We start from the raw sequence: 10,049 nt of genomic DNA on the forward strand, positions 1-10,049 counted from the left end.
TTCCTTAGAAATAAGTTTCATTAATCTTGAAGAGATTATTTCAGAGTAGCATGCATAGTTCTGGCTGTGGATGTTCTTGTGGTATCTGGTGCAGCTATCTCATTGGCTCTTTACTGCAGAGTGGCTTTCTGCTGGAGTTGTATAAGATCCACCTAGAATCATAGCATAATGGCCTGCACAGCTGGCCTTTCATTCTGAAAAATGTCATGACACAGTTGTCCTGTGTCATACTGTTCTTGCTTTTTGCAGTTATAACTGCCTTGGATTCATTCCTCCTATGTCTTGCGTTGTCACAATTGCTATGATGGGAAATGCCAAAAGTCATGCACCTTCTCATTTCATTCAAAATTGTTGGAGATGCTGCGCACATCACTAGAAATGTTGCACACATGAAGCTGAGTTAGACCAGTGGTCTATCAAAGTCAGTATTGTCTACTCAGACAGGCAACACCTCTCCAGGGTCTCAGGAAGACCTCCTGTTTGGTCCTTTTTAACTGGACATGCCAGGGATTGAATCTGAGATTTACAACCCCTCCCTGTATGTATATTTGCATGTGTTTTTAATTATATTAATTCCATTGTACCACTGATTATTATTATTTGGTATTGTCTTTTATTTAGGCAGAAGAAATACATCCCGGCTATTCTAAATACAATTATGTCTATCTGGCAAAGGTAACTGCAACAGTTGTTTTTTTTAAAAAATATTTCTATTCAGTGAAATACCCAGTTTGATTGTACTATCCTTTTAAAAAATTTCAATCTGCAGTGCTACAAAGAACTTGGCAAGAGGACTGATGCCTTGAAGTGCTGTGATTCTGCACTGGCGGTTCTGTCTGTCACCAAAGAGGTGCGTTAGAGGCCTTATTTGTGTGTTACCTTGGTAATGTGATGGCTGCCTCAGATCTCCTTTAGCAGTGAGGCCTAGGAGCCAACCATTATGTACAGTTTTGTGATCATGTGGGTAGTCCAGATCATGAAGATATTTCTCACATTAAGGTTAGTAGCACCAGCCTAAGGCAGCTGCATAGTTGTACTGTCTTGTAGCTCTTGTTAATTTCAGTGGTTGCCAGTGTAAGAAAACTCCCCTGTGAATTATGGCTGAGAGGAAGAGCCGGAAATCAGAGGGGAGTTCCACATCCTCAGTTTTGTGAAATGTGGCAAAAACATGTAAAATTGGAAGGCAGCTAATTATGTGTAATTGCAAAAAGTCTAAAAACTAAGGTTAGGAAATGATGCTTTAAAAGACAACCCTCATGATGATGATTCTTGTTTTGCAATAAAAGGCCATTGCATCTTCATAAAATAATGAGGAACAGACAGTGGACAGGACAATTAGTCATTCTGATCACAAGAATGGTTGCTGTCTAAATACTTACCCTGCAACACTGTCTAGGGTGACAAAGCCTATGGTCATCAGACTGCACTTGACAGTGAGAGAATTTGGGTGTGGGGAGAACCTTAAGTGAAAGAACTATATGAGGATCTTTATGAAGGCGGGATTGACAGACTACCAAAATGCAGTCCCCAATCCCTGTGGAAAAGTGAGTTGCGGCTGCCCTTTGATATTTGGGGGGCCTCTAATCTGGAGAAGCAGGTTTGATTCCCCAATCCTCCCTTACATGCAGCCAGATGGTGACCTTGGACCCAGAGCTCTCTCAGCCTCACTTCACAGGGTGTCTGCTAAGGTTTGGCAATTTGGCTCAGTAAAAGGTAAAGGTAAAGGTATCCCCTGTGCAAGCACTGAGTCATGTCTGACCCTTGGGGTGATGCCCTCCAGCGTTTTCATGGCAGACTCAATACGGGGTGGTTTGCCATTCCTTTCCCCAGTCATTACCGTTTACCCCCCAGCAATCTGGGTACTCATTTTACCGACCTCGGAAGGGTGGAAGGCTGAGCCTCTCATCAAAAGAACCCCCACATTTCAAAAAGACTGTTTCCTATGGAGGTTGGATGGGCACCCTCCTTGGGTGCCTGTAAAATGGGACCCCCTGACCCAATCTTTTTGAAATGTGTAGGGTTTCTTTTGAAGAGAGACTCCTACTGCTATGCTGCTGCAATTCTGGTGCTTCTACAGCAAATTCCCTGCCCCCCCCCCAGGCCATAGAATAGACAAAATGACAAAATTTCCTATTGATTTAAGTTTTGCCATAGCTTATAATGGTGCTGAATGATAATGATGTTACTGATAATAACAATGTATGAGAGGTTGGTGCTCAGAGACTACAGAAATTCTCGCTGTGAGGGAGCACTTAAAGTTCAAATATCTTACTTTGACATGAGTTCTCCATTTTGATCCTTGCCTTTCTCTGAGGTTCTCTAGTTGGCTGCAATTTTTTGGTATTGGTTTTCGTATATCAGCAGACATAACAGATACATGATTGATTAGAGTTCTCTGATTGATAATGCCCTTAATTTCAATACATCCGCACTCTGCCTCACATCTTTCAAAAACGTTTGCTCAGCATATCTGTGTCATTTGTGGAAGAGAAAATGCCTCCCCCGTGCCCTGTATTCTTCCTTTACATCCAAGAGTGTTTGTGTGCTTAGAAATCATCAGAGGAAATCCCATTGGCATGTGTTTTCCATGACTCTACTGGGTCTTCCTTAGAAGCTACAACTGGTGAGATAACTTTATCTTTGGGGTGTGGAGCCCTGAGCAGTGCCTATACAATTTTCAAATTACCTCCACAACTTCCATGGAGATTGTCTTGAGAGGAAGGCTGGATCAACAAACTATGAAGATGCACTCCCCAGTCCCTGTGGAGAAGCCAGTTCTGGCTGCCCTTCATTATTTGGAGAACGCTAATGCCTATCGTGAAGAGCGAGAATAGCTTAGTCTTCGACTGTCCGCAGTAGATGAAATCATCCTAGGAGCATGCTTTGCACTGGAGGCTGTATAAGAAGGTTGTGTGCCTTGGCGACAAGATTGACAAGGTAATTTTTTTCAAAATCTAAATCACATTGTAATGTCACTATAATAATGCAATAACAGCTGCTAGGTATGTCAAAAGTGATTTTGTATATTTTGTTATAGATATGAAACATCAAAAAGGCTGAAAGGCTGAAAGCAGATTATAAACAGAGCAGCTGGGAAAGGGTCCTCACTTTTTCCTTTTCTTTCTTTCTTTCTTTCTTTCTTTCTTTCTTTCTTTCTTTCTTTCTTTCTTTCTTTCTTTCTCTCTCTCTCTCTCTCTCTCTCTCTCTCTCTCTCTCTCTCTCTCTCTCTCTCTCTCTCTCTCTCTCTCTCTCTTCCAAATACTTGACTGCCACCAAAATAAATCTCTCACCCCATTATACATTGCAGCACTGTTGAGTGAGGCAGAAGCCCCAGCAGAGGAGCCACCACCAGCTCCAGAAGAGGGAAACTTGGAGGCACTGCTGACCTCTTGTCATTTCCCTGCAAGGGTGCTGCATGTCAACTTGTAAGTGCAATAGCAAGACGAGCTGTATGGGCATCTATGCAATTAAAAATCCAAACTATTACTAGATGCTAACAGTATTCTATTCTCTCCCCCTCAGTGCAAACTGTGAATGCACACCTGAGTGGCACTGAGAAGAGGCAGAGATGAATGGAGCGCAAGGTTACCAACCTCACCGCAGAGCTAACTTTGTTGCAGGACTCAGTGGAGTGGCTCCAGGACAGCCGAATTGAGAAGGGGGGTGTTGTTACTGAGTTGTGCATGTGTCATTGTTGTTGTTGGTTTGCCAGCAAGTGGAAGGGTATTTATTAAAGTTTATCAAAGTTACATTGTTATTTGTTGTGATTTGAGGGGGGCACTGTTATTGAAAGTAAACACATAATTCTTTCAATGGTGCATCAAGTTAATTTATTGCAGTGTAGAAAATGATAGAGTTCACAATAAACCTATTTCCTGCCAATGCTGGAATATCACTTGCCCCCATCTTTGCTCCATGTGTCAGCAACCCAGCAGATGTTTGGGATGGCCTGCAGGGATGGTACCTTCAAGTTCTAGCCAACTGCCAGAGCATATTAGACTGGAAGTTTTGAATTGAGCAGTGGTTCTCAACCCTGGGGTTGGGACCCATTTGGGGTTGCCTGGCCCCTTCCCCAGGGTTGCCAGGATGTCCAACACCATGGTGGCAGGCAGCAGCATGTGGAAGCATGTGGTGGTGGCGGCGTGCATCATGCGGCGGCAAGTGGAGGCGGGTGGTTGCGGCGGAGGTTGGCAGAGGTGGTGGAGCCATGGCAATGGCTGCCTCCACACCGCCTCTATTGTTGTGTGCATGCGTGCACACACACATTTCCAGAGCCCCACTTGCTCCTTCTGCAGCTGCCCAGCCTGCCCAGAGGGTCACGCCAGCACCTGTCGAGGAATGCGCCAAAATGCTTCACTCAGCTCTTTCAGAGCTGGCAAGAAAGCGACTCCTTCCTCCTGCGGATCCAAAGTTGCCCCACCCCACCTGACTCTGTCCGGCAAGCCGCGGAACCCCCTGTGTTTAAAAGAAGGGAGAAAGGAGAGAAGGAAGAAAGGAGAGAAACGGCGAACCAAGGGAGCAATATTGCGCATCCAAGCCCAGCTCGGAGTGGGACAGCGAGCAGTGTAGATGTGGTAGCAGCGGGGGCAGCAGACCCCTCCCCTGGGCAGGGCCCTGGCCCCCCTCCAGTCACCTCCTGTGGGGGGTAGTTTCCTGACTCAACTCTGGTATGTTCAACTAAGACTTTCTCAACCTTTTGCCCATTGAGAAATTCTTCAAGCTTCTAGATACCCCAGAAAGGGCACAATCATGCAAAATATGGTTGGGAAGCATAGCTGTATACATACCCACCCAGGCCTTCTCCCTTTCCTACCCCCTCCAAACACATCATTTGGTGGCTCAGCATGACTATATATGGTCATATCAACCAAAAAATGTTTAACAAACTTAAAATATACATTAAAAATTAATTAACTTCCACCCATTCAGTAAATCCTTTCAGGGTCACCAAGAAACTTGGAGAAAGCCTGAACTAAACAAACACAGTGGTTGTACATGTGTTATCTTGACACATACGAATGGCACCAAGGTTTCCATTTTGAGTATAATATATCAAGGCAGTTGTGTATACATCTGAAGGGTCTTAACATTGAGGTCAAGATATAAAACTCACCAACTATTGGAATAGACTACACTTACATATGAATAACACTGTTTCATAGTCTGAAAATGGACAAAAATGTTAACAGTATTCTATTAATGAATTAATTTATACTTTATTTCCCTGAACTCTTATTAACACTGGAAATAATCGCTTTTTAATGCAGAAATTGGTATTTAGTTGATTTGGGTAGTTTTCCATGCATTAAATAAATTGGATTTTTCCCCTCCTTTTTTAGGACAAAGAGGCCGAGAAGGATTTAGAAGCTTTACTTCTTTCTCTGAAGCTGTGAAAAACTGTACACATTCAGTTAGCATACTTGAATATTACTGCAGAAGACCTTTGCAGACCCAAGTCTTGGTTCCAGAAGCATCCATATGAATCTTGTTGAGTTCGGTGGTATTTGTAGCCACGTTAGATGTAATCCAAAAGAGGAATCATTAATCCAGAATCTAATCCAATGAAAAAATGGGAGCAGACAGTTATGTGAGATCACAACCTTTAAACAAGTTGATTTCTGAACCAGTTATCCGTGCCTGACACTTGTTTATGTGCAGTGGGCGCTGTAAACAGAATACATCTGTTCTGAATGCTACCACTAATCCACTGAATTTGTGAAGGTGTGCAAGCAATCTAGTTCTCTCTCTGGTGCTAGTTCAGATAAAAGGATGTTTGGGGACTGGAGGCAGCCACACAAATAAATTTGACTCATCTGCTCTTTGGTTTGGTCTCAAGAAAATATAGCAAACTCTGGAGTTTAGATTAAATATCTAATGTCTCCTTTCCAGTGTCTATTCATGGAGTCTTTGAAGCAGAAGATACCTGCAGATACAATGTTCCTTTACTTTAAGTGAACTAGTCTGTAATAAAGAGGGTGTGAATGAAAGCCTGCAGGCAACTGATGCCACAGAATTTAGCACATGAGCATCATCCATTCCTTGCTTTCTAAGTGCATAATGACTATTTCACTAATTTAGAATGATAAGATTGTACTGGGAAACTCCCAGACTGAAATCCACTGCTGGCAATGGATAGCTTGATAGCTTTTGAATGATGGGCATTTGTGCTGGAAATGATTTGTGAGCTAATCTCTAATGCTTGTCAGGAATTGTATGTAGCAACTTATTTCTGTTTGCACAGATATGGACAAAAATACATGATCTCTATTCCTTTGCTTTTTCAAAATTATATATTAAGGGGAAATTGTTCTTGTAGAGATTATTCATATTTTAATTCCTGTTTTTTAAAAAGTAATATGAATACTTTATAAATGAAAATTTTAAATTATATTTTCTTGAAATATCAAAGCAAAAACATTCAATGAGATTAATGTAATGCTGTGCTGTGGTGGTATCTTTGTAAGTATGTGGGGGAGGCAAAGTGACTTTCAAAACTCCCTTGTGTTTGGAGAACTTTTATGGAGAGCCTGGATGCAGTCATTTCAAAAGTGACTGAAAAATCTCCGTTGTCTGAAAGTATTTCCCTTCTGCCTTTTCTAATTTCTACTTATTTGAACAGCCAAAAAATGTTGCATTCTCATTCTGTGATGACATCCTGTGAGACTTTCCATTGTAGAACATGGGGTTCAGTAGACAAATCTTCTACTAAGTTATATATATTTATATACATTTCAGCAGAGATCATGCCCAAGTTCCTAGCAGTTTGTGCAGCTACCAGTTGCATGCTGTCTAGGCAGGGCAACCGTCCTTTGCTAACCGGCCACAGGACCTCCATCTTGGAGGGGTTGAGTTTCAGAGACCCCACAGGATGAGCTGCTTGGTGAATTCCCCTACACACCTGAGTTGAAATCAGGCAGTCCAGCAGAACCCAAGCTGAGCCTGTGAGGAGAGTTCTTCCTGCAGGATCAGCTGTTTGGTGGGCTGTTACAGGGTACCTTTAAACTGGGCCACCCAGCAAAGCCCACCTGATCCTGTGGTGCAGGAGTGGGCTCCAAGGAACAAGGGTAGAGGGGGAATATGAAGGAATCTTTATTCTTTTGAATCACCTTCGGCTTGGGAGTGCAGAAGGGGGGGGGGAATCCACCACAAAAACACTCTCAGAAACTCCAGGGGGAACAGCAACAGGAAAACAGAATGCTAAAGAGAGGAAAATTAATGCAGAACAAAAAATAAACGTGAGGAGAATTGCAGAATTGGGGGACAATGGGCATACACTGCAAAAGCACGGGAATAAACCAGTGCATAAAAGCCCTCTATAAAACAAATTTCCCCTCATTTATACTTGCCAATTCTTTTTGAAGATTGGGCTAGATTTCACCATGGAACAGCAAAAGAGAAATTTTCCTTAATGTAGTTTTGCTTGTATAAGACACTTCATAAGCTACTATAAGATCAAGCACAAATTTCACAGTGATTATTTGGAAGTGCAATAAAATGTGATCTAATAAGGTCATTACCAGCATGTGTGTGTGTGCACTGAAATAACTTTGTGGTTTGTCTTCTAGATTTATTGTGCTTCTGTTTGTGCAGCAGGTTTTGCGCTAGGAGAAATGTTTCTTGGAATGCAGACCATTATTTCCCCTTGTTCATCCTTCTTTATTGGTTATCCTCAAATCAATTCTTTCAATGGATTCTGTTTTGGAAATGAAGCATACATTGCAACTTCTCTCATATTCTGCTTCTTCCTCACTTGAAACTCTGCAGGCTTACTGAGAGTTAACAGCTGTACCCCCAGTTCCTTTAAGTTCCTTTAAGGGTAGTGTCCACCATCTTTCCTGGTGACTACTAAGTGTTTCCAGAAAGTGGGTTTTTAGAAAGACAGCCTGGTTTATTCCAGCAGGGCATTTAATTGGCTGTCCAGATTTAAAAGTATCGCATTAAACAGAGCTTTTGCCTAAAACATTGAAGAGTTACTATTAGAGTTTTATATACTCTTACTCCCTGACATTTTGTGATTGGTTCCACTTCCTGTAACAGCCATTTTGTGATTGTACCCTCTGCCCTACGTCAGAATTCTAAAGGTGCCTGCAGTCTGAAAAAGGCTGGGGACTCCTGATTTAAGCTTTCCAAAACTGGTAGAAAAATGTGAGAAGACACACACTTTTTTGATGCTAGATTTCTCTGGCATCCATTTTGTCTCTTTTGCTTCTTGCTTCTTTGACATGAGGCGGTTTTGCCACAAAAATATCGAAACATGAAAATGAGCCTCTGCCATTTCAGTACTTCACATTTAAAATACAATCTATACCCCACTGCTTTCCTCAGGAGCACTTAATCTGACAATTTTTTTTACTGAACCACCCACCAATGTAACCTATATTGAATCTCTTCCAGCTTTCTTGCCAAACCAAATACTTTTTATCCAAGCTGAAGGGAAAGCCAAACTGAAATCCTAAACCAACAAGCTTTCCAGCCAAGATTTTAGCAATTAGTAATTATTCTTGTGGCAGGCAGGCATTCCACTCAGTTGTGGCTGCAGTCCTGTCAGTAACTTCACCTGTCTATAATAATTTCAATTCCCAACCAGCAATGGGTTCAATTTCTACAGTATCTGCATGAACGTCTTGCACAGTATGAACATGCAGGCTTCAACACCCATATTTGAAATGCTTTCTCATTTCATTTATATACAGGAGGGGGGAGTAAAAATGGACACAGAAATATCTGATCAGAATATGCCACCTTTGATATTAGTTAAAACAGCTGGCAAAAGAGAATAAATCTTTAAAAGCTGCATGGATAAAAAAGACTTGGGAAACATATCACAAATTATGATATGGTACAGTCTTAGAAGGGCTACATTATTTTCTTTACCTGAATCAATTGTTTGTAGAGTTGTGGCAGACATGCAACAATAACTAGAAGTGCTAAGATTATCAGACTAGAACTAGCAAGGTCTGTAGATGTGGACATAGTTCCAGGTATGAGAGCCAGTTGTAGAAGGAAGTGTAAGAAGAAGGTCAACTTTACCAGGTAACAGATTTCTACAGTTCATCACAGACTGGTGGCAAACTATTTGCTTTATTCTAGGATTAGGTAAAAGATGTCTTCCTGAGAGTCTGACAAAATGCTGCCAGTGTAAGCAATATAGACTTTGATAATGATCTGACTAAGAAGGTTCAAGTGTTTTCCACATCCTTAAAACAATTTATATAATCTTCCATCCAGATCCCTAGATATCTTGTTGGAGTGGATTTTCAGAAGACGCTCTTGATAACTTATTTTTAAAATGTCCTTATACATGTTCCAACCCAATGATTTTGAATTAGTAAAATTTATTTTATACCCTGACATTTAGTAGCTTCATGGATTTCTTTAAAGACTGTAAAGAAACTGATAAACAGAGTGATACGTGTAAAGACTAATCTTAAAAAATACATGATTCCAAGTTAAATCTATGAATGTTTATACTGGAACTTAATACAAAAACTAAAGATTCAATGAGTAATACAAGTGACCAAACTAACATGCTCTGTACTGTAATGCAATGTGTTGCAAGAAGTAACCATTTAAAAAGTCTTCTCCTCAGTCTTCTCTAGTGAGGGAAATAGTGTTCAATGTGGCAAAAACGTAACAAAACGGGGAACGGGAATGGTGGCCTAGGATCACTGTGTGGGCAGTCCATAAACACCTAGTTTCTTTAAATGAAACTAAGTCTTCTGGGCCAGATTAATTGCATCCAAGGGTACTGAAAGAACTTGCAGATGTAATCTACAAACCTCTGTCCATTCTTTTTGACACTTCTTGGAGAACAGGTAAGGTGCCAGATAAATGGAGACAGGCAAATGTTGTCTCCATCTTCAAGAAAGGGAAAAAGGAGGATTTGGGTAACTACTGACCCATCAGCTTGACATCTGTATCTGGCAAGATTTTGGAACAAATCATCAAACACTCAATCCTTGAGCAGCTGGAACAGAGAGCTCTGATTTTTAAGACTCAGCACAGGTTTTGCAAGAACAAGTCATGTTAGACAAACCTTCTCTCTCTTT

General features: G+C 41.3%; 1 protein-coding gene across 5 annotated transcripts in view; it reads left to right on the forward strand.

Moving 5' to 3' along the window:
* RMDN2 (regulator of microtubule dynamics 2) overlaps nucleotides 1-9,353 on the forward strand; it is a 42,540-nt gene extending 33,187 nt beyond the window's left edge. For 4 of the 5 annotated variants that reach the window (XM_077343739.1, XM_077343761.1, XM_077343745.1 and 1 more), the window contains exons 9-11: nucleotides 622-675; nucleotides 770-850; nucleotides 5,340-9,353. In XM_077343739.1, the coding sequence (XP_077199854.1) occupies nucleotides 622-675; nucleotides 770-850; nucleotides 5,340-5,393 (189 nt within the window). In that variant the 3' untranslated portion in view covers nucleotides 5,394-9,353. Of the gene's footprint in view, nucleotides 1-621; nucleotides 676-769; nucleotides 851-3,307; nucleotides 3,426-3,522; nucleotides 3,750-5,339 lie in introns of those variants that run through there. The other variant, XR_013232140.1, reaches the window with a different exon arrangement.
* The last annotated feature ends 696 nt before the right edge of the window (nucleotides 9,354-10,049 follow it).

The sequence above is a fragment of the Paroedura picta genome, chromosome 1, assembly GCF_049243985.1.
Source record: "Paroedura picta isolate Pp20150507F chromosome 1, Ppicta_v3.0, whole genome shotgun sequence".
Taxonomy (NCBI): Eukaryota; Metazoa; Chordata; class Lepidosauria; order Squamata; family Gekkonidae; genus Paroedura; species Paroedura picta.